Source organism: Ceratotherium simum, chromosome 4 (genome assembly GCF_057802395.1).
Source record: "Ceratotherium simum simum isolate JZ-2026a chromosome 4, ASM5780239v1, whole genome shotgun sequence".
Lineage (NCBI taxonomy): Eukaryota > Metazoa > Chordata > Mammalia > Perissodactyla > Rhinocerotidae > Ceratotherium > Ceratotherium simum.
The window spans coordinates 50232673-50257955 of record NC_141903.1 but is presented as its reverse complement, the minus strand read 5'-3'; the positions used below and the strand labels follow the sequence as shown (position 1 = coordinate 50257955).

Below are 25283 nucleotides of genomic sequence, written 5' to 3'. Positions count from 1 at the left end.
AATTAATTTCACCTGCTTCTTTTCACATTTTTAAATGTGGCTACCAAAAACTCTAAAATTACATATACGGCTCACATTATATTTCTTTTTTTTTTTTTTTTTAACTTTTTGTTTATTGCAGTAACATTGGTTTATGACATTGTAAAAATTTCAGGTGTACATCATTGTACTTCTATTTCTGCATAGATTACATCATGTTCACCACCAAAATACTAATTACAACCCATCACCACACACATGTACCCAATTATCCCTTTCACCCTCCTCCCTCCCCCCTTCCCCTCTGGTAACCACCAATCCAATCTCTGTCCCTATGTGTTTGTTTATTGTTGTTATTATCTACTACTTAATGAAGGAAATCATACGGTATTTGACCTTCTCCCTCTGACTTATTTCACTTTGCATTATACCCTCAATGTCCATCCATGTTGTCACAAATGGCTGGATTTCATCGTTTCTTATGGCTGAGTAGTATTCCATTGTGTATATATACCACAGCTTCTTTATCCATTCGTCCCTTGATGGGCACTTAGGTTGCTTCCAAGTCTTGGCTATTGTGAATAACGCTGCAATGAACACAGGGGTGCATGTACCTTTACAAATTGGTGTTTTCAAGTTCTTTGGATAAATACCCAACAGTGGAATAGCTGGATCATACGGTAGTTCTATCCTTGATTTTTTGAGGAATCTCCATACTGTTTTCCATAGTGGCTGCACCAGTTTGCACTCCTACCAGCAGTGCATGAGAGTTCCCTTCTCTCCACATCCTCTCCCCACACATGTTGTTTCCTGTCTTGTTAAATATAGCCATTCTGACGGGTGTGAGGTGGTATCTCATTGTAGTTTTGATTTGCATTTCCCTGATAGTTAGTGATTTTGAACATCTTTTCATGTGTCCATTGGCCATCTGTATATCTTCTTTGGAGAAATGTCTGTTCAGGTCTTTTGCCCATTTTTTAATTGGGTTGGTAGTTTTTTTGTTGTTGAGATGCATGAGTTCTTTATATATTTTGGAGATTAAGCCTTTATCAGAAGTATGGTTTGCAAATATCTTCTCCCAATTGTTAGGTTGTCTTTTCGTTTTGTTGATGGTTTCCTTTGCTGTGCAGAAGCTTTTTAGTTTGATGTAGTCCCATTTGTTTATTTTTTCTATTGTTTCTCTTGCCTGGTCAGACATGGTGTTTGAAAAGATGTTGTTAAGACCGATGTCGAAGAGCGTACTGCTTATGTTTTCTTCTAGAAGTTTCACAGTTTCAGGTCTTACATTCAAGTCTTTAATCCGTTTGGAGTTAATTTTTGTGTATGGTGTAAGGTAAGGGTCGACTTTCATTTTTTTGCATATGGCTATCCAGTTTTCCCAACACCATTTGTTGAAGAGACTTTCTTTTCCCCATTTGTTATGTTCTTGGCTCCTTTGTCAAAGATTAGCTGTCCATAGATGTGTGGGTTTATTTCTGGGCTTACGATTCTATTCCATTGATCTGTGTGTCTGTTTTTGTGCCAGTACCATGCTGTTTTGGTTACTATAGCTTTGAGGTATATTTTGAAATCAGGGAGTGTGATACCTCCAGCTTTGTTCTTTTTTCTCAGGATTCCTTTAGCTATTCGGGGTCTTTTGTTGTTCCATATAAATTTTAGGATTCTTTGTTCTATTTCTGTGAAAAATGTTGTTGGAACTTTGATAGGGATTGCATTGAATCTATAGATGGCTTTAGGAAGTATGGACATCTTAACTATGTTAATTCTTCCAATCCAAGAGCATGGAATATCTTTCCATTTCTTTGTGTCTTCTTCAATTTCTTTCAGCAATGTTTTATAGTTTTCGGTGTACAGATCTTTCACCTCTTTGGTTAAGTTTATTCCTAGGTATTTTATTCTTTTTGTTGCAATTGTAAATGGGAATGTATTCTTAATTTCTCTTTCTGCTACTTCGTTGTTAGTGTACAGAAATGCAACTGATTTTTCTATGTTGATTTTGTATCCTGCAACTTTACCATATTCGTTTATTACTTCTAAAAGTTTTCTCCTGGATTCTTTAGGGTTTTCTATATATAAAATCATGTCATCTGCAAATAGTGACAGTTTCACTTCTTCCTTTCCAATTTGGATCCCTTTTATTTCTTTCTCTTGCCTGATTGCTCTTGCTAGAACTTCCAGTACTATGTTAAATAGGAGTGGTGACGGAGGGCATCCTTGTCTGGTTCCTGTTCTTAGAGGGATGGCTTTCAGTTTTTCACCATTGAGGATGATATTAGCTGTGGGTTTCTCATATATGGTCTTTATGTTGAGATACTTTCCTTCTATACCCATTTTATTCAGAGTTTTTATCATAAATGGATGCTGTATCTTGTCAAATGCTTTCTCTGCATCTATTGAGATGATCATGTGATTTTTATTCTTCATTTTATTAATGTGGTGTATTACGTTGATTGATTTGCGAATGTTAAACCATCCCTGCATCCCTGGAATAAATCCTACTTGATCGTGGTGTATAATCTTTTTAACATATTGTTGTATGCGATTTGCTAGTATTTTGTTGAGGATTTTTGCGTCGATGTTCATCAGTGATATTGGCCTGTAATTTTCTTTTTTTTGTGTTGTTCTTGTCTGGTTTTGGTATCAGGGTAATGTCGGCTCAGAATGAGTTAGGAGCTTCCCCCTCAATTTTTTGGAAGAGTTTGAGAAGGATAGGTATTAAATCTTCTTTGAATGTTTGGTAGAATTCACCAGGGAAGCCGTCTGGTCCTGGACTTTTATTTTTGGGGAGGTTTGTGATTACTGTTTTGATCTCCTTACTGGTGATTGGTCTATTCAAATTCTCTACTTCTTCTTGATCCAGTTTTGGAAGGTTGTATGATTCTAAAAATTTATCCATTTCTTCCAGATTGTTGAATTGGTTGGCATATAGCTTTTCATAGTATTCTCTTATAATCTTTTGTATTTCCGAGGTGTCTGTTGTAACCTCCCCTCTTTCATTTCTGATTTTACTTATTTGTGCCTTCTCTCTTTTTTTCTTGGTGAGTCTAGCTAAAGATTTGTCAATTTTGTTGACCTTTTCAAAGAACCAGCTCTTGGTTTTATTAATTTTTCTATTGTTTTTGGTCTCTATTTCATTTATTTCTTCTCTGATTTTTATTATTTCCCTTCTTCTACTGATTTTGGGCTTGGTTTGTTCTTCTTTTTCCAGTTCCTTTAGGTGCATTGTTAGATTGTTTATTTGAGATTTTTCTTGTTTGTTGAGATAGGCCTGTATCGCTATAAACTTCCCTCTTAGAACTGCTTTTGCTGTATCCCATAAATTCTGGCATGTCGTATTTTCATTTTCATTTGTCTCCAGGTATTTTTTGATTTCTTCTTTGATTTCTTCGTTAACCCAGTCATCGTTCAGTAGCATTTTGTTTAATCTCCACGTATTTGTGGCTTTTCTGATTTTCTTCCTATAGTTGATTTCTAGTTTCATACCGTTGTTGTCAGAAAAGATGCTTGGTATTACTTCAATCTTCTTAAATTTATGGAGACTTGTTTTGTGGCCTAATATGTGATCAATCCTGGAGAATGTTCCATGTGCATTTGAAAAGAACGTGTATTCTTCGGTTTTTGGATGGAATGCTCTGTATATGTCTACTAGGTCCATCTGTTCTAGTGTGTCGTTTAAGGCAAATGTTTCCTTATTGAACTTCTGTTTGGATGATCTATCCGTTGGTGTAAGTGGAGTGTTAAAGTCCCCTACTATTATTGTGTTACTGTCTATTTCTGTTTTTATGTCTGTTAATAATTGCTTTATATATTTAGGTGCACCTACATTGGGTGCGTAGATATTTACAAGTGTTATATCCTCTTGTTGGATTGTTCCCTTGATCATTATGTAATGCCCTTCTTTGTCTCTTTTTACAGTTTTTGTTTTAAAGTCTATTTTGTCTGATATGAGTACTGCTACCCCAGCTTTCTTTTCATTGCCATTTGCGTGGAGTATCTTTTTCCATCCCTTCACTTTCAGTTTGTGAGTGTCTTTAGGTCTGAAGTGTGTCACTTGTATGCAGCATATATATGGGTCTTGTTTTTTTATCCAGTCAGCCACCCTATGCCTTTTAATTGGAGCATTTAGTCCATTGATGTTTAAAGTAGCTATTGATAAGTATGTACTTACTGCCATTTTTTAACTTTTTTTTTTTTTCCTCAGTGTTTTAGTAATCCTTCTCTGTTCCTTTCTTCTTCTATACAGAATTGATGGTCACTTTAGTTTGACCTCTGTCTGAAAGCTGTACTCTTAACTCCCCTCCTCCCTCCTTTTATGTTTTTGATATCATATCTAACCTCTTTTTGTGTATTTGTATCCATTACGTTCTAATCATGGAAATAGATAATTTTTCCTATTTGTGGTCTTCTCTTTTCCCCTTAAATCAGTCCCTTTAACATTTCTTGTAACACTGGTTTCTTGGTGACAAACTCCTTTAATTTTTGCTTATCTGGGAAAATTTTGATCTCTCCTTCCATTTTGAATGATAACCTTGCTGGGTAGAGTATTCTTGGCTGTAAGTTTTTTCCTTTTAGCACTTTAAATATATCATGCCATTCTCTTCTAGCCTGTAAGGTTTCTGCTGAGAAGTCAGCTGATAGCCTTATGGGGTTTCCTTTGTATGTAACTTGACATTCTCTTGCGGCTTTTAGGATTCTCTCTTTATCTTTAATTCTGGACATTTTGATTATGATGTGTCTTGGTGTGGGCCTCTTTGGGTTTATCTTGTTTGGGGCTCTCTGTGCTTCCTGTACCTGGATGTCTGTTTCCTTCCTTAGGTTAGGGAAGTTTTCATCTATTATTTCTTGAAATAGATTCTCTGCCCCCTTGTCTCGCTCTACTCCTTCCGGGACACCTATAACACGGATGTTAGTGCGCTTGATGTCCCAGAGGTCCCTTAGACTGTCCTCACTCTTTTTAATTCTTTTGTCTTTTACCTGTTCACCTTGGGTAATTTCTTCTAGTCTTTCGTCCAGCTCACAGATCCATTCTTCTGTATCCTCTACTCTGCTTTTGAGTCCCTCTAATGAATTTTTCATTTCCAGTATTGTCTTCTTCATTTCTGATTGGTTCTTTTTTATATCTTCCATTTCTTTGTTGACATTCTCACTGAGTTCATCTATTCTTCTCCCCAGATCAATGAGCATCCTTAACACTCTTAGTTTGAACTCTCTGTCGGGTAGGTTGCTCATTTCTGTTTCACTTAGTTCCTTTTCTGGGGTTTTGTCCTGTTCCCTTACTTGGAATGTATTCTTTTGCCTCCTCATTTTGCCTCTTTCCCTGTGCTTGTGTCTACATATTAGGTAGGTCAGCTACGTCTCCTGCTCTTGGATAGGTGACCTTATGTAAGTGATGCCTTAGGAGGCTCCAGTGTGCTTCCCTCAGTTCTCAATGTTCCAGGGGTGACCCCTATGTGGGCTACGTGTGTCCTTCTGTTGTGGCCTGTTTGCTCTCCCTGTAGGTGCCCAGGGAGGCCGAGTTATGCTCCTGGCCAGCTGTTGTAATGCTCAGCTGCTTGTAGTTGTTGTGGGCCCTTCAGTCTCTTTATCAGGTGTGGGGATCCCCAGCACAGTTGGCTGTAAGTTCTAATACCACATTTGTGTTGCAGTATTTCTTTTAAGTGAGTAGGCCCCCAGCGTGGCAGGTTGTTAGGCTCAGGGCCTTACAATTGCTGTAAGCCTCTAACCTATTAGGTCTCTTGTCAGCTCTCTAAGGATTGCAGCTGGGTGGGGCTGGCCTCAGGCACAGGAGCACCCAATCGGTTCAGGCTTTGGAAGGTGGGGCAAACCTCCTATGTGGGTCTTTGAGAAGCACAAGTCTTCTGCAGCTGACAAACCCTGCCGCCCACAGGTCCACACACACAGTCAACACAGTCCTGCCCCGTGTGAGCGCCCCGACCTCCCCAAGCAGACCCAGTCTCTCCAGGGCGGGAGCCCCACACACTCCGCCACCACCCCACACTCTCCACCCGCTCCTTGTGCACACCCTGCCCCGCTCAAGTTGGCTCAGTTGCCAGGCTGCAGAGAATCCAGTCACCAATCTCTGCAGGCCCACACGTTGCCTGAGGGCTTGTTGTTGGGTGGGGCCAGTCTCTAGGGTGGGCTGCCTGCCCTGGCTGAGCTGGATTAAATCGGTGCTCTAGCGGGTGGGGCAGACCCTGGGCTAGCAGGCCTCAGGGAGAACTCCAATGGCGCCTGTGTCAGCACGCCCACACCGGGCCACAACAATGGCCGCCGCCAATGTCCCAGTCCCTGGAGAGGTCTCACCCCTCGCCGAGATGCACTCGGGGCCTATTAGGTGAGTCTCTTTTCACCACAGCACTGTGCACCTTTCTTTCTGGTGATTTTAGGATGCTTTCTGAAACAGGTGAGTTTGCGCGTGGGCCCTTTAAGAGCCAGTTTTAGTTTCTTTGTGAACCGGGTTTTCTGGGGGTGCTCCCCAGTGTTTTAGTAGCAGGCAAAGTCAGATATTATGCCGCTGGTCTCGATTGTGCTGGGTCCACAAAATGCCCCCAGCGGGGGCGCTCCCCGGCTCAGGGCCCCGCGCCTCCAGGGAGGCTGCGTACCTGTGAGCTGCTCCTGGCGGCCGTGACGCTGGCGGCTTGTGAAGGCGGCGTTTTTCCTCTCCAGAAGGGAGTCTCTGCCTCTTCTACCTCAGTTAGGATTGTCCGTTGTTGCAGGAGTTCCTGTTATCCAGTTTTCAGTTCTGTCTCAGGGGTAATTTTTCCACGAGTAGTTGTAAATTGGCTGTGTCCACGGGAGGAGGTGAGTTCCGAGTCTGCTTACGCCGCCATCTTGACTCCGCCCTTCACATTATATTTCTATTGGGGAGCACTGACATAGATTATTTGGAATTTTTGACACTTGCTTTGTGGCATAGTGTTTGGTCAATTTTTGCAAATATTTGGGTGTACTCGAAAGGAGTGCAGACTGTATTGGCACCTGCTCTCTACATGTTCATTAGATCAAGCCAGTTAATTGGATTGTTCATCTATCCTATATCTTTATTAATTTTTTGCCTCCTTTGTCTATCAGATTCTAAGAGAGATGTGTTAAAACCCTCCTACTGGAAGTGTGCATTTATTAATTTCATCTTGCAATTCTGTCCATTTTTGTTTCATAAATTTTGAGGCTATATTGTTAGGTGCATATGCTGTGTTTTGAGTCTGAGGGTTGTCTCTTTCGGATGATTTCTTCCCTCTACATGTCTATATATTTCCGTTCTTTCAGAGGTTATTCAAAATGTCAACATGCAATCTCTGAAGTTGATCAACATTGCTGCCTTCTTCCCATGCCTCACAAGAACCTTAGGCTGCTGTACAGGCCCCCACCTCATCCTCCATACAATTGCTCTCCAGCATTTTTGGGCCACCTTGTTATTCAGAGGTTTAGTTAACACAGATGTATGCATTTTTTAGAAAGAACTTTTGCATCTTGCTTCTCAATCCTTCCTTCTGTGTTCAGTTTTCTTCTCATTGAAGAAAAGCCCTTAGGGGTTCTGTCAGCAAGAGTCCATGACTGTTAAACTCTCTGTCTTTGTCTGAAATATCGTTCTTTTACCTTCACTGGTTGAATAGTTTGGTTTAGCTGCATACAGAGTTTTAGGTTGACAATAGTCTGATGAATACATCAGAAGGGAGGGTAAAACAGCTATTCAGGTAGACAGAATAATGGCTCTCTAACGATGTCCTCATCCATGTCCTAATCCCTGGAACCTGTGAATGTTACCTTCTACGACATGATTAGAATATTGAGATGAGACGATTATCCTGGGTATCCAGATGGGCCCAATGTAACCACAAGGGTCCTTAGAAGAGGAAGGCAGGAGAGGCAGAGGCAGAGGCAGGGAAAGAGATGTGATGATGGAAGCAGAAGTGTGTGCAGGTGAGTGAGAGACAGGAATGGAAGAAGGGAGGGAAAAAAGAGAGAGAGATTAAAAGACGCTACACTGCTGGCTTTGAAGATGAGGAAGGGACACAAGCCAAGGAATGCAGACAGCCTCCAGAAGCTAAAAAAGGCAAGGAACTAGGTTCACCCCTTGAGCCTCCAGTAGGAACCAGCCTTGCCGACATCTTGACTTTAGACCAGAGAGTCTGATTTTAGACTTCTGACCTCCAGAACTGTAAGAAAATAAATTTTTGTTGTTTTAAGCCACTAAATGTATGGTAATTTGTTATAGCAGCAATAGGAAACCAATATAACTACTACGGACTGTTATTATAGTAGAAAGAAAGATAGGCAGATTGAGTTCAATATGATGAGATAACAGAGGCTATAGTTAGGGAGTTAATTGTCACAAGGTGATTTCAATTTAAAGATATTATTCCATCACCTTCCGACCTTTTCTTTTTTTCTTTTTTTAGTCTGTTCTGTTTGCAGATTTACCCCCAAGCACCTACAACAGTGTCTGGCATAAAGAAGGGGTTTCATAAATATTTGAGGTATGAGTAAGTTTTATGTCACTCTGTTGTTCCTTGGCAGGTAATGGATCTTTCATTCTGGTTATTTTTAAAACTTTCATTGTATCTTTGGTGTTTTGCTATATCCAACGGTGTGTCTAGGTTTTTATCCTGCTGGACTCATTTGCTTCCTAACATAAGGATTCATGTCTTTCCTCAATTTCGGAAAATTCTCCAGCTTTTCGTTCACATCAGCTGTGGAAGAATGAGATACTTGCAATTTAAAATAATCTTTAAAATAACTGCATTATTTTATTTGGAAAAATGTGTTCTTTTCCTAACTTAAAAAGAAAATGGGGAATGTCAAGATCACTGAAGCCATAGTCACACCCTCCTATGACATAGTTTATAATTCAAAGTGAACAAACTCAATTCCCTACAACAAACAATATGACACAAAAACTCTCCTAAAACAAACGTTCATGGTCTCAAGGTTATGAGTCAGCAGTCCTTGGAAATACTAAAAGAAACTTCTAAATATTACAAGAAAGTTCTTCCTTTTCTCAGTAAACTGAGTTTGAGGAAACTCGATCTTATAACCTTATTTATCTAAATGAAGATGAATGGCTAACCTGGTACTCTGCATTCCTGAAAGCTCGGTTCGAGCTGTCTCCTCATTCTCCTGATGTTCTTCATTAACTGCTAATGAAACACATGGCCTCCAGTTTTCAACTACAATTCTAACAAATGCTCGATTAAAATTATTCAGGGCTTATAATTTAGTTCCACACCTCATTCTTTCTATTCTTTATTTTCAGAACTTGTATGTGTGCTGGACTTTTGCTTTTAATTCTGTGTGCTTCTTAAACTTTCGCTCATACTTTGCATCTTTTTTTTTAATTTCTCTGTGCTATTCTCTAGGTAATTTTCCCAAATCTATCTCCTAATTTATTAATGCTTTTTTGTGTGTGTGTGAGGAAGATTGGCCCTGAGCTAACGTCTGCCAATCCTCCTCTTTTTGCTGAGGAAGACTGGCCCTGGGCTAACATCCGTACCCATCTTCCTCCACTTTATATGGGATGCCGCCACAGAATGGCTGACAAGCAGTATGTCGGTGCGCACCTGGGATCTGAACCGGCGAACCCCGGGCACCACAGGGGAGCGCGCGCACTTAACCGCTTGCACCACTGGGCCAGCCCCCTCTTAATGTTCTCTTAAAACAGTGGCCAATCTGCTTTTAATGCAGCCATTAATTTTTTAATTTCGGTGCTTACATTTTTATTTCTAGAAGTTTTATTTGGTTTTGTTCAAAATCTTTTAGCTAATTTCATTGCATCCTATTATTTCATTGTTTCTATTCTTGCTTTATTTCTTTAACCATTTTAGAGTATACTTACAGTTTTTTAAACACTATCGAGTTCTAGTTATGCTCTTAGTTATGTTTGCTGACTCTCATTTACTGTGGATTATTTACTTATTGCTTTATAAATTTTTAGGAGGGACTCATCATTAGTAGGGATTTTTTAAGGGAGTCCACTACACCCCAGATTATGGCAGTATCCTTATAAAGCAGTTTGCCTCTGTTGGGTGCCCATAGACCAGTTTTTACAGTAAATTTTCAGATTGATATTCCACAGCACATAGTAATATAAATTCATACTCACTATTTGCAAGTGACCTAGGCTTCAAGTTTCTTTCAGTGGGATACATTTGAGCTTTCTGATTCCTTTTGTTACTAGAAAGAGCTTTATTTTTATTTATTTATTTTTAAGAGCTTTATTTATTTATTTATTTATTGTGAGGAAGATCAGCCCTGAGCTAACATCCGATGCTAATGCTCCTCTTTTTGCCAAGGAAGTTTGGCCCTGGGCTAACATACCTGCCCATCTTCCTCTACTTTATATGGGACGCCGCCACAGCATAGCTTGACAAGAGATGCGTCGCTGCGCGCCCGGGATCAGAACCTGCGAACCCCAGGCCACCAAAGCAGAGTGCACGCACTTAACCACTGCGCCACCGGCCGGCCCCTCAAGAGTTTTATTTTTAATAGAAGGACAGTCCCTCTAGGGGTCCCAGCTTTACAAAAGGTTCTCACTAATTGTTGTTCAACTCATTGGAGCCAATGTATGAGCTTTAAAAACTCATCCTAACAGAGCCTACAGCCAGATGCAATATTTTTCCATGTCACCATGGTATCAGATCAAACACAATAAGCTAGTACCTGTCTGGCCTGAAAGGAAATTCCCATATGAAGTAGGAGATGGAAGTAGTTGGCATCTCTCCAACATTCCTACAAAGTCTAGGTTTTTTCTCCGATGATTGGGATTATTTATGAGTCCTACAACAGTGAATAATACCTTTCATAATTGAGCTTTTGACTTGAATCTAAGGATACGTAGGAAAGAATTCATTTATCTTGTGGCTGGGTTAAAGAGTCTTCTTAGTGTCTTGAGCCAGTGACCCAGCAGCATAGAGCCTGTGACTATGGAGAAACCTCAGTGTATGCAAAGATCTAACATTAAACTAAAATCTTCTTCTAAGACTAGAGAAAGAAATGCTTCACTGAAAATCCCAAAGCTGGGTTATTCCCATCCTCTATTAAATTGGATGTAGGAGAGTTGATCTTGAAAGTTCTTTTAAATTCCCTTGCCATTTTTTTCTAGCTCATACGTTCACCAAAGTTCTGAGTGGCTTGTACAAAGTTAAGTCTTTCCTTTCCTTTTTTTTCCCTTGGTTTTTTGGGGCCTCTCATTAAAGGATTGTGACTTTTTAGATTTACCATTTATAAGATCAAATATTTTTTCATTTTTTGCTTTCTTTTTTTCTACTCCCTCCCTCCCTCCCTTCCTTCTTCCTTTCTTCCTTTCTTTGTTTATTCCTTCATTCCTGCTCTAATAAAGTCCTGAATCAAATGTCTGGATCTAACTAACTACTGGTAGCAAACTGGGAAAAAGAAACCATTGGGAAATGCCTTTCAAAAGCTATTTGATACTTTCCCTGTTTTATATAGATTTAGTATTGTATAATGAGATATTTCTCACTGAATGTTATTTTACCATGTATTTCAACATTATCTATTCTCAGAAAATGAAAGAAAAAAATGGTTACTCAACTGCGTAGTGTCCCTATGACTCCTGCTGTTTGTTTCAAAGAGTAACAGTTTAATAAAATAGTAATGCCAGAAACTAAGTCCATTAGCTTTCACTTTTCTAGCTGCATGTACGTACCCTTACTCTAATTATAACAGAGAGGTCATTCCTAAGGAATTGCTAACCTTCAAATGATATGAGATAATTATTCCCAAGAGAATTGAACAAATTTGTAAGACAAATACAGTTGAAATTTCAGACATCAATCTCTTTTTTACCATAGCCTGGGAACAAGGGAACTATGAAATATAATTTTACCCCACGGTCCAACAAATGACTGCATGAAAATAATTTCCTCCATGCCAAAAAAGAAAAAAAAAAAGGAAAAGAAAAAAACCCCTATTTTGGTACAAAGCCTAATAGTTCTGCAGGGTGTTGTTATGTTTAAATAATAAAAATTCCCTAAAGGAGAAAAATAATTCTTTTCCAAATGAGGAGTTTTAAAAATAAATTCAGTATTTTTAGGAACCATTTGTTCTGTTAGTCAACAATTCTGACTTAGTGTTGAGTCAGTTCAGTGTGTAACCAATAGAATATTGGACCAGGCTTCACTTTTAGAGGAGTATTTGGCTGTTGAGTCTCTCCCAACTTCCCACTGAAACACACATGAGGACATTGAAAGAGGTGAAACACACACCATCGCCAAAAAGTGGAACTCACTGTCAACCCACAGACCAAATCTGAGAGGAATTTCCTTTAGATTCAAGGCCAATTATCCTCGATTTTTAAATGAATCGTCCACCTCCCTGAACAGTGCTTGTGGAAGGAGAAAAAAAAACTCCCTTGGTACCAACCCCAAAATCTTGGAAGCAACCCATTTATAGCAGAGTTTCCCAAACTGATGTGTCTAGGAGCTTAATTCCTAAGGGATATTCCTTCTAGAAAAGGGCATACGGTCAAAAGTTTGGGCACTTCTGCCAAATATATCTCTTTTTGGAGATTCAGAAAGTACATTAGCGATACTAAAGTTTGTGAGAGTTCTTGCAGAATAAAAACTTATTTAATTCTGTTTAACTTAGAATTTCTGAAATTTTACCACACAGCCCGCTATTTTTTCCTATGTAACAAAACCTGTTAACATCCTACAGCACCAGTCTTCCAAGGAGCATGCTTTGGAAATGCTACCAGGGGACATAGGTACACAGATTATGCTTTGGAAGTGCCAGAATATTATTTTCCTTTTCGTTCCTCTCTTTTTACATCTAGTTTGAGATACAATTCTTTAAAAATAACTGAATAAGTATCAGGGCTAGGGGAGACTGTGGTCGAAAAAGCCTTAAGAATAGAGTAGACTAAGATAAAAATAAAGCAGCATGTAATAAAGATGAAGAGCAGTGAATTACAGAAGAGTTTTAAAGGGTCACATATTCACATATTCAGCAAATACAATTTAAAGGCAAATAATAAGAAAAATTTTTAATTAAGCAAGCTATTCTAAAGTTCATGTGGAAAAATGGACAAGAAAGGATAGCCAGAAAAATTCTGAAAAGAAGTATAATAAGGGGAATTAGCCTAACCGGTTTGGACTCTTTGTGTAAAGACAACATGTAAAACAAGGTAGTTTTGGCACATAAATAGACAGATTGCTCTCAATGGAAGAAAAATAGAAGATTCAGAAGTTCCCAGACTGAAATACGTAAAGGAATTCAGTATATGAAAAGGTAGCCTCTCAAATTACTGAGAAGAAATAACACTAAACCCCTACATAGTGCTCACTATGTGCTGGGGGTGTCTAAGCACTTCACATGTATTGAATTATTTCATCATCACAACCACCCTCTAAAGGAAGTAATATTATTAACCTCCAGTTATACTATACCTGAGGCTAGTAAGTAAACAGAGTTTGAATTCAAACCCAGGCTACAGATCCTGTGCTTTAAACTCTTACACTCATCAAACTGTTATATAAAAATGTTCATCAAATAATCACTGTCGAGTAAAAAAAGCAGGACATAGCCTTGAAGATATAGATATAGGATGACTTCATATTGTATGTATGTATTTTCATGTAATTCTATATTATTATCTTGTACATACACATGAAAATAACTTCAAGGGAAAGCACTAACAATGGTTAGCAGTTTAAGAATTACAGGCGAGCCTAATTTTTTAATTTGTCACTTGATATAGTTTCCTAATTTCCTACAATGGCATTGCCTTGATGATTGGAAAAAATAGGAATATTGAGAAATGAAACAAAACAAGATCTGGAGAAAAAATAATCATATAATTATACAGTACAAGATATACAATAAGATGTTATTAAAATAAATGTATTTAGTTTATGACTGCAAAATTGACATTAGTTTTTAGGATAAAATGTGAAACTTCAAAAAACATTGTGCTGAAGGAGGGCCCCCAAGCTACCCCCAGGACCGTGGTTTCTCTCAGCTGCTGTTAGTAGCACTTGAGAGAAAAAGTTTGAGTGGCACTGAGGTAAGACTGGAAATGGTGGAGATAGATGTCTAGGGTGTCAAAAATAATTATTATGATTCCATAACTCTTTCTGGCTAATGATATCAAGTTATTGAGATATGTAATGAAAGAATGATCACAGACGACACCATTTTCTGAAGCCTGTTTCAGAAAACCCAGATTTTACCCTGCTGAACAAATTGTATTTGAAGGTTTATGGTGAGTTCTGCAGTTCCAGGTATGATTCAGGCGCAACCCTAATAGAGTTACAACATAAAGAAATCATTGGAGAGGGCTTTGATCATTGCCCTTACTGTAGAGCAAACCATCATAAGACACCTGAGATGGATAGAAATTCACTTCTTTTTAAAAGATACACAGGGAAAGAGAGGTTGAATAGATGGGTCATGAGTAGTGTGGGGACATGGTGATGTTGAAATGTTACCTCCCACAGAACCCTTCTGCGGCCCCACTGTCCACGGTAAGCCAGGTCTGTGGCTCCCACTCTGCCTCCTTTAGCCCCGTCAGTCACAGCACTCAGGAGACCGTGTGGTTAGCACTGGTTTTCTTGTCTGTCTCGACTCCCAGAGTGCAAACTCCTTGAGAGTACAGACCATATCCATCTCTTAGTGCAGAGAAAGTACTTAGGAAGTACTTATTCAGAGAATGAATTGGGGAATTAATGCCTTTTAATTCCACACAAAAATGAACAGTAGGAAATTCAGGAGTGGATCTCAGGAGACTGGCCAGCGTAGAGACAAACTCAGAAGTCATAAAAATGATACCACATTTCTCTAGAACCTTATAATGCAAAAACTATTTTAATTTTCATGTATATTATCTCCGTTGAGCCTGTAAGGTAAGCAGTATCATAAGCATTTTCTTAGGTTCAGAGAGGTTAAGTGGCTTGTCCGATGACATCAGCTGGGAGGTAAAAATGCTGTTAAGAACCAACACTTATGGAACACTTTTTATATGGTAGACACTACTCTAAGCAGGTTATTTACATTAACTCCTTTAATCCACTCACAACTCAATGAGGTTTTACCCCCATTTAAACTGCCCAGGGAAGGGAGGGAAAGAACGATTAAACAGCTTTCCTCTAAGCCAGAGAACTGGCAGGTGGAATGGGCTTCCAGGGCAGCAGGCTGTGAGGCTTCCTCTGGTTTATTTCGAAGCTGTACTACCTATGGAGCTGGAATTTTAATCAGGCTCTAAATCCACTGCTATTTCTGTGAAAATATGTCATTTTTCTCATCTATCACTTCTGTGCCATCATATGCATATCTCACAGGTTGAGATGAATAAATTAGATAAATGCAAATAAATATAAAAATATATACAATGCGTCATATGCATAGCTCATAGGTTTGGATAAATAAATTAGATAAATGCATATCAAACACTAAGCAGAATACCTTTCAGGTAGTAAACACTCAAAAATGTTGGCTTTTCTTTCTGGAGTGTTAGTCTTAGGAGTAGATGAACTCTCCAGGGACTTTGTCAATTTGAGAAGGAAGCTGAGAATCTCTTTGGTGCCTTTTTTTTTTTTCTTTTTTTTTTCTTTTTGTTTTTCTTTTTTGCTGAGGAAGATTTGCCCTGAGCTAACATCCATGCCAATCTTCCTGTATTTTTTAGTATGTGGGCTGCCAGCACAGCATAGCCACTAACAGAGCAATATAGGTCTGTGCCCAGGAACTGAACCCCGGGCCGCCGAAGCAGACCGCACTGAACTTAACCACTAGGACACTGGGGCTGGCCCTAGTGCCCTGATTTCTAAATTAGTAATAATAATAAGCTCCCTTCTTCCCATGATGGGTTGCTGGATGGATAAAACAAGATAATAATCTGGAAGCAATTTGCAAAGTTGAAACATATGCAAATATAAGACATTATTCAATTATGTCTTTTATGCAATCCAAATTTTCATACTGTGCCTTCAGCTCACTTCCTCTTGCTCTATCTTCATAAAAACTGAAAGGCTGATGCTCTGCCCACTATTGGGGATCCTGCCCACCATTCTTACCTGGTCACTGGTGAGCAGAAGGGAATGTACAAGCTGGACCATTGCTTTAGGACCTGTACCAATTCAGAGTTGATTCTCTTCTTTAGCTTGTTTGTGCTTCGGCTGTTTTCACTGCACAAGAAAGAAATTTCAGGAGATCAAGAGACACAGAGAAGCTAGGCAATTGCATTTATTCCATATTAAATGCAATGTCCAGGTAATACTTATACCTGGACTTATTACCCACATTGCTTTTCGTCCTCTGGCAGAAAGTGGTAAACTTCCCTGGGGCCAGATTCCATATTTGGGTGAAGACAGGAGGTAGGAGATGCCTAATGCCTCTGGATGAATCTATGTTGCAAAGTTCTCACCACATCTCCAGTAACTGAGGGAGGGGAGAGAGCCCTGATTACTTTATATAACCATTGTGGGCCTTAGAGGACTGAAGTTGTGGCTTTATGATGAAATCGATTTAGTACCTCCCAGGACTCAATCGCATTAGACCTTTGGGCAAGCCCTCCCCTAGGAGATACTACTAGACTGTAAACTAAAGGGCGTGTCTCTCCACACATACGTAGGGAAACAAATTCTGTTGTGAAAGCCAGTGAGAGTTCTAAAACAGCCTGCGATTTCACGTTATTAGTTTTCCATCAGTATAATCCCACAGATATCTTAGGTGGAAAAGTGATGTGCTCATGCCATATCTCATTTAGGAACAGTTACTGCAACATAATATTCTCTATTCTAATAAGGAATATTGCATTGCTTGTCTGGCTAGAGGAACTTCAGTTCCCCCGGGGGGATTTTCCCGAAAATCCCCTATATCAGCCTTCCTTTTTAAATAACATTTCTCTGTGGGAATTGTAGGTTCAGTCCCATGTCAGCAAATGGTTGCCTAATAGGCCTCCATGGCAAAGTTATGACTTATCCCCAAAGAAAAATGCTGCCTTGTGAGCATGTTTTATCGAGGCTGAGTCAAGTCATAAAACATCAGCCCTCACATCTGAGTGCCTGTTCACTAAAACACTATTTATTTGTACATAAATATTTGTCTTTTCTTTGCAGGGGTGTATTTGCTTGCGTATTCAAGTAGACCATATGCATAAATTTAAAATGTCCAAAGTGTTATAATGGGAATGTAGATTAGGAGCTGATTAAGTTGGCTGCTAGTTTTTCAAATATATTAAACAGCTTCTTGCTTTAACTAAAGAATACATACGAATATAGTTCTCACGTTGAAAATCATGTACAGCTATAAGCATTAAATTAAAAGATGACAGACCACACAGCTCTTTATTGTTTTTGGCATTTTATGCTGTAAAATGAATTCTTATACATTATGTGTTGGGTTTGCTCCTTATGAAAGAAAAAAATAGCTTCTAGTCATTTGATATCATAAAAGCATTGTAATAAATTGAAATTAACATGTAAATATGTACCTTACGCGCTTTAAAATCACGCATGCTAAAATTATGAAAGGTCCGTAAGAAGTCATATGTGTCCCTCTATCCATCTATCTGCTGTCTCAAATGGTCTCTGAATCTCTGTGTTTTTTTCTAATGCATGTTATAAAATTGTCTTCTCTTTAAATTACTGAAGAAAATAATGCTTACTTCTTGACTTCCATTGACAGAGCATATGTATTTCCCAAGTCAAAACTTGTCTTCTCATTGCTTTGGGTGAGAACTTAAGGTTACTTCTCGCACAAAAGTGGAGTGGGTATTTTTGCTTCTCATTTCATTTTTTCTCTACAGCGTCTGTAGAGTGGAGCTGTTTTTCTCAGAAACTCCTAGTATTGCTAAGGCACCAAGGTAGATTATGAAAATGATATGCATAAAAAGTAGACAGAAATAATCTATAGTGTGCTTTCATAAGGAGAGATATAAGCGGTCTTGTCAAGAGGGTGTTTGAACATATTCATTCATTATGCTCTTTTCTGTCAGGTGTTGATAACAGGCTCATTACACTTAAGTTTGAGCTTAAACTTGGAATGTAGTATTTGAAAAGAAGGTGCTGAAAGCAATTTTAAAACTTCTTTATGTCTCTGCTAAAAATAATTAAATGGAAGAGAAGAAGAAAAGAACCTTCGTGTCAAATCAGCTTACTGTGGGCTCTGACACAAAATGGAAACCGGAAAGGAAGTGCTGTTTAGCCCTTGAGAGTGAAATAAATTTGGTGTTGGTTCATTCCGCACCCTTCCCAGGGTTGTTGACAGAAACTGTATGTGCGATTCCAGTGACTAAATGTGAGCTACATTAGCTCTCGATGGGAAAGCCATGTGAATTCCACTTACACAAAAAGATGAGTAAATTAAAAGTAAATGTCACAAGATTTGGATTTGATATTTCGGGCCTGAAAAATGAAGTGAGAGCTCTATGATAAGAAACTATATTACTGTTACTGTTTACTTCCAATTGGTTTGGGAAAAAAAAATGATATTGTGCTTAAAGAACAATAAGAACTTCTCACAATTAGAACCTAGGAAATAGAAGTCATCTGAAAATAAAAATTATATCTAAGGAAGTGACTGTGCTTAAAAAATAATAATATTCTTGGAAAGACAAAACTATAGGGCGGGCACAGATGGGTGGTTGCCAGGGGTTGAGGTGGGGGACCAGGGGGTTGATAACAAAAGGTGAGGGAACCGTTTTGTGTCTTGACTGTGCTGGTGATTGCAGACTGCATTTGTCAAAACTCATTAACGTGCACCTCCAGAGGAGTGAGTTTTAGTGCATGTAAATTAGCAAAAAATTCAGGATTAAAATAATCACCTTAACCAAAAGTAGTTTAAGTTAATATTAAGGTGCAAAAGATCATCACCATCTCTTTTTTAATCTCTTGACATGGTTTCCGATTCAAGGCAAGTGGAGGCAAGAAAGAAAAGTCAGAGGGAAACTGTGCCTCAAGGTTTGTTTACCCTGAGTTCTCAGCAGAGCTTTTTTTATTATTTTGAAAAAAGTTACAGTATTTTAAAGTAGAGAAAACAAACATAATAAACATCAGAACAGTCTCTACCCAGAATTAACAAATGTTAACATTTTGTCATTTTTGCATCAGATTTATAAATGTAAGTAAAATAGAACTTTATAGATAAAGGTGAAGTCCCCTTTATTCTCCTCTCCAGGCGTGCTCTGCTATCTCCAAAAATGATTTTGAGAAAGAATACAGTAGACCAGAACTGTGGGGAAAATTATGAGTGCTTTCCTCAGTAAATGAAATGAGTTCATCATATTTATCACATAATCACTGGGTCGTATCTCCACAGTTAGTGCCCTTGGAAAGTCAAGATTAACACACACGTCTTAACATATAAAAGACACACAAACGCACAGTGACTAGCTGGTTGCACAGAGCTAAATGCAGTCCTGGGAATGTGCACATTTGGTTTAACGGCTAGGGTGGATGGGATTAGTAATCCTGGGCTCCCGTTACCGATATCCAGTTTTTTTAACTTTCTCATTCACTTCCCCCAAGAACTCTGGCAATAAAGTCAGTTCAACTAGTCAAGAGGGAAATAACAAGACACAACAGGTTTGTACTTAATAGGATTAATAAAGTTTTTAGCTCTAAAGAGTATCAAACCAAGGAGACCAGAAGAGAAAACAAATTTGGTGCCAATGCCGAATCTGCCATTTTAATTTAAAAGAAAATAACTGTAGATGGCTTTTCAAATTGCAAAAACTGTGTGAGCTGTCCAAATGTCCCCACTCCCTTTCTACTGCATGCCTGTCTCTGACAAGAAAATTGCTAGTCTTAATCCGAAATAAAGCAATTACCAAACAGAGATGTGTCATATTTATAGTCTGCCCTCTGTTACAGAAATAAGTTGCTTGCAGCATTGAGAGAGTCACTCAAAATTGCTTTCTTAAATGTTTTGAGGAATTATCAGAGTCCCAGAGTAGCACATTAGCCTAACTTGTTTAATGTGACTCCACGTGTAGAAGCACTGGGTGAGGTGACTACATGAGGCTGATGTCATCTTCCATCAGCTACATGAACTGTTGGATTCCCCTAAGACCGTCAAGAATAAGAATAGTTTCTTAAGTCCAAATTCTTTTAAGTGGCATTTGAGACCCTCTACAACCAGACTCCAACTTTGAGCTCCTAACTATTTTTCACTACCCTCAAAAGGAGCCTTCTGGTCCAGCCAAAATTGTGTGCATGAAATGCATCATCAGCACCCCACTCCTTGGTCTTCTCTCTCCACGTTCACTATCTTGGTGACTTCAGCCAGTCTCACAGCTTTAAATGCAATCCATATGTCTGTAACTCCCCAAATTATATCTACACTTCTCTCCTGAACTCCAAAGGCATATACCCAATTGTCTACCTGACACCTCCATTCTGATGTCCAATATCTCGTTACTCAAAGTGTGATTCTCTGATCAACACCATTGCCTTACCTGGAAGCTTGTTAGAAATGCGGGATCTTGGGCTCCATCTTAGACCGATTGAATCAGATTCTGCATTATAACAAGATCCCCAGATTCATATGCACATTAAAGTTTGAGAAGCACTGGTCTATATCACAATTGGGGATTTAGCATATTCTACCCTTATGATGTTATTTATTTTAGACAACTATTCTATCAGATTGTTAACCCTGCATATTTGAGACCAAGACTCATTTTGCTTTATGCTGCTAGCACCTAGCAAAGGAGACCCTAACAGAGTAGATAAACAATGTGTTCAATTACACTAAAATGCAAATGGACAAATTTGCATGAAAGCCTATTGCACCTAAGTCTAGGATGGAGGGAAGTGACTGACTCATGTTACCGGCTATTCACTGGCAGAGGCATCATTGCTTATCACTCTGGCTTCATAAGCTTGCAAGTGGCACATTGTGACTGGTTCTAGGAGGGGCTGTATTATGTTTTAGGTTGTCAATTAAGGAATGCTTTTGCAAAAAGTTACCATTAAATGATGCTACAACAATCTCACCCTTTCTCTGGCATAGTCAAAATTTGAATTTGTCCAAGGAGCCAATTAGAGTCACTGCCCCATTTGTCCTGCTTTAACCTGGACATCTGCACAATAATTGGGGCATATCTGAGGCTTTTCCTTAAAATATGTGTTTACCAACATCGGCCTGGGTTTACACCTGATCACACTGGGCCTGTGTTTTTCAGCAGAACAGATGAACATTCACATTGCACTCCGTTTTCTATTCAATTTCCCAGTTTTGTTCCTGTATCTGATACTCATTTAAGAGGATTTCACAGGACCCACAGGATTTGTGAAAATCAATAGGCACTAAATTTACCTCTCAGACAACTTCAGAATGGCCCTCATTTACATCAGGAATTGAAAACAGAGAGATGGAAGTGGTAGCAAAGGAACTGCTGAGGCCCGACAACCTCAGAAGGTGGGGCCACGGGCCTCGGCACACCGGCCAGAGTCAGATCACCCCGTGATGTGCTGCTATGGAGGGCAGGCTGGCTTGGAAACAGAACTTCCATATAAATGAAGACGAGCATTAGCTTATTTTTTTTTTAAAGTATGTTTTAGGTGCCAATGCTTATTGACCACACAAATAAAGTCTCCAGCTAAAACTTTATTCCTCATTTTTCAATTTTTCTTCTATCTGTATTGCTATGTTTTACTCTAGAGCAGAGTTTCTCCAATGGGCCTGATAATAAGAACCACCCAGGGAGTTGTTAAACGCTCACTTTCCTGAGACCCACCCTAGACCTAATTAAGGTTTCCCAAGGGCTACTCGGGAATGAGCATTGAAAATCAACTCTCGGGTGATTCTTAATTGAATTACCTTCTATTCAGTGTTTATTTCCGTAAGTATTTTTTTCTGAGGCAAATTAGAAAAGCTCCTGTGTGGCTGTTCACTCATCTATTCGAGAATTTTTTGAGTAATTTCTGGATCCTGAGCCCTGGGCTAAAGCCTGGGGAGACAAAGATGAATAAGACCCAGCCCCTGCCTTCAAGGAGATCAAATCACAAGGGAGACAAGACACAAAATAAGAGACACAGAACATAATGTGGTGAGGACCATGGAGGAACAGGACACAGATCAAAGCCTACACTTTTGTCTGTTTGAAAGAAATAATCCTACAAATTTAGAAAAAGAGCCAAACAGAATTTTCATGCAATTAGCATGTCTACCATTCCATATTAAAATGAGATTTTTTTTTTAAGATAGAGTCAGAAGCTTGTAGCTTGCCCAGCACCTGGCACAAAATTGGCACTGAATAAATATTTTTTGAACAAATTAATGAATAGAAATGCCCCGTGAAGTTATGTAGTAAAAGCAAAGCAAAGGGATTTTTTCAAACTAACCACAAGTAGATTGGACAGGCAGGGCCTCACAGTGCTTGTTCCAAGAGTTCACACGAGGGGTTTCTGACTCCTCACTCTCTCCTTTATGTTCCGTCACTGTCTAATACCTTGGTTGCCATGGCAGGAAATATTGTGTCCTTCCCATGGACTACTTTGTTCTGTTACTATCAGCATGACAGAGAGCAGTTGCCCTTAGTCAAGACTTCTGCTTTTTGTTGTTTCTTGCTATCCTTTTTTTCTTCCAAATGCAAACTATTTAATATGAATGTTATTTTTTCCAAGCAGGACATAATGTCTAATATTGGGCTTCTACCAGGGGAATACCTTACTAAATAGAGCTTAGTCCCATATATTTTTTAGGCCTAGATTTAATTTTCCTGGAAAGAGTTTCTAATCTACTCTGGAGGGACTTCAGGTTGAAAGCCTTCTTTACAAAAATAAATACGTAAATATTAAAGTAAATCTAATGCTAGTTTCTCTGCTATCTGCATTCCCATATAAAGAACCCCAATTGAACTAGAAATGAACATAAGAATAATATTTGTGTCCTGTCATATTCTTCCTATTTTTCTAAATAACTGTATTCTAAGTGTTATAATTATAAGTGGAAAGCAATTGAAAAGAATACATGTGATTCCATGGCCAGCTTTCAGAAGTTGAGATGTAGGTAAGCCATTCTCACGTTAAAGGTTTCTTCCCATGTCTGAGGGAATCTGGCTCCATTACTCATGAACTCTGCGAACCAGTATTTCTTAAGCAGGAATATTCATATAACAATTGTGCCCTGGCTCTCTAGGAAATCATGAGAAATTGCTGTAGTCAGCGTCACAGAGCTCTGGCAGCAGTGTCTATGTGGTAGCCATACTACAGTCAAGCAAATCAACCATCTTGTGTCTGATGTCTCTGGGTGTCCCTCACCGAGTCGGCCCTTCCCACAGGAAGACTATCAGCCTGCAAAAAAAATATTTTCCCATGCTGTGTGGTCATCGTATTTATTTCCTTTATTTTTGAATAGCAAAGAAAACCAAAATAACAATAAACAATATTCCAAGGATGAAATGATATTCATGATGATCACAGCAGCTGGTATTAGGTAAATGTGGTCCAGCACTGTGCTAAGTGCTATACATTTATTGTAGCATGAAATCTCATAGACATGACGTTGCACCAAAGAAGCAAGACACAAAAGAGTATGACTCCATATGTAAACAAAGTTCTAGAACAGGCAAAAGTAACCTATGGTGGTTAGAATCAGAGCAGTGGTTGCTGGGGCAGGAAGTGAGGCAAGACTGCAATGAGGCTTAAGGGATCTTTTTGGGAGGATGAAAATATTCTGTGTCTTGGTTGGGGTGGGTGTATTCATTGGGAGACCTAAGCATCTGTGACTTTCTGATGATCTTTCTGCCCTAAAGGTCATACCTCTTACAAGAGTGGTTCTCAACCTTTATTTTTGCATGAGATCCACCTGGAATGCTTGCTTAAAATGCAGATTTCTGGGCTTTTCTCAGCATGACTAAACAGGACTCTCTGGGAATGGGACCCTGAAATATGGACTTTAAAACCATCACCCCAACTGCTTCTGAAGCAGAAATCAAGGCCTGCGCCACCCTGCTAAATAAAGTCAGTCAGGCTTCCTGCCTGTGGCTGGGTTATGTTGACGACCAGATGTGTCTATCAATGGTGCTGCAAAAATCCATCCCTGCTCCTAAGAAAAATCGTTCCGAGCACATGAGAATGATAAGTGGCTGCATTTTTGTATTTGCAGGAAAGAGTTTTATCTAAAACAAAACAAAAAGAAAACTGCCATGCATGGAAGTGACCAGTAATCTCTAGGCCTTTTCCTGAGCAGTGCCTCCTGCCACTTCATTTCATTATTAGTCCTCTTTTCATGCCCTGGTGATGCTTTTTGTTTACCTGAGGCAACTGGTTTTTAATTGATTTTTTAATAAAGGTACTTCTTGCTCTCTTTCACTCTGATTAAGAAACATAGCATGATCTCATCAGGCCTGGACAAGTATTGATGGACTGGGTATCATGGGGCTAATAAAGAGTGTTATCCAGTATTTTTTAGTGACACATAAAAACTCCCTCATGAAAGATACAAGAGGCAGAGCATAATATAAATGTCATTCTAGAAACAGTGGTATTAGGGTATATATGGCCAGACATTAGTGATTTCATTAATGCGCTAAGACAGGTCTCTCCCAGGGATAAGTGGTGGTGAGCGGGCACTGGAGGGTCAGAAGGAATGCAAAGGGTAAGCCACCACAAAACAAAGAGTGAGCCCTATAGGTCTATAGCTTTTTCTGGATAAGCTGCCACAATCTAATAAAGTGTTTCAGATGAACAGAAAAAGAACTGAATGCAACTCTTCATTTACGCACCTTCACCTTTTCTTTTCCCCAAAACACTATTTAAAATATTTCAGAAGGAATGAGATGTCAAAAGCCAGAAGTGCTTTTGGATTTATCTTTTTTACTCCTTATATCTTTAAATTCAGTGTGAGCTACTCTACTTCTTGGATTACCGAGAGGAAGAAGGATTGAGGGTCTGTGAGAGAAATTATTTGGGGCATTTCCAGCTACGACTCCTGGATCCCATTCCAACTAATAAGCATTTTGTGCAGAGAAAAGAAAACTGCCCAGTATTAGCACAGAGCCCCAGCCTTGCCATGAAATGACTGTCTGGCTTTGGAGAGTCCAGGAAACCCCTCTAGGCCAAAGGGCAGGAGAGATTTTGAAGCTTTTTTTGCAGATTAAAAATGTGGTTATTCTGTGATACGTGCTCAGTGCTGACCACGGGCCATGGAAGACAAAAAACATTTAAGACCATCCACTCCCTTCCAGGAAGAGACAGGCTGAAGGACACAGATTATATAGGAAGGGAAGCACGCTGCACCCACTTTCACACACCCTCAGGTTTCAAAGAGGCAAATATGTAATAGCCTTTCCAAAGAGTACATTTGAAAAGTTATTTTAAAAATCTGATATTTTAAAAATCAACCGA

At 39.1% G+C, this 25283-nt stretch overlaps 1 protein-coding gene across 4 annotated transcripts in view; it reads right to left on the bottom strand.

Moving 5' to 3' along the window:
• Positions 1 to 25283, bottom strand: part of LOC147917288 (uncharacterized) — a 121230-nt gene that overhangs the window by 47880 nt on the left and 48067 nt on the right. For all 4 annotated transcript variants that reach the window (XM_087429889.1, XM_087429888.1, XM_087429890.1 and 1 more), the window contains exon 2: positions 16005 to 16115. In XM_087429889.1, the coding sequence (XP_087286015.1) occupies positions 16005 to 16115 (111 nt within the window). The remainder of the gene's footprint in view (positions 1 to 16004; positions 16116 to 25283) is intronic.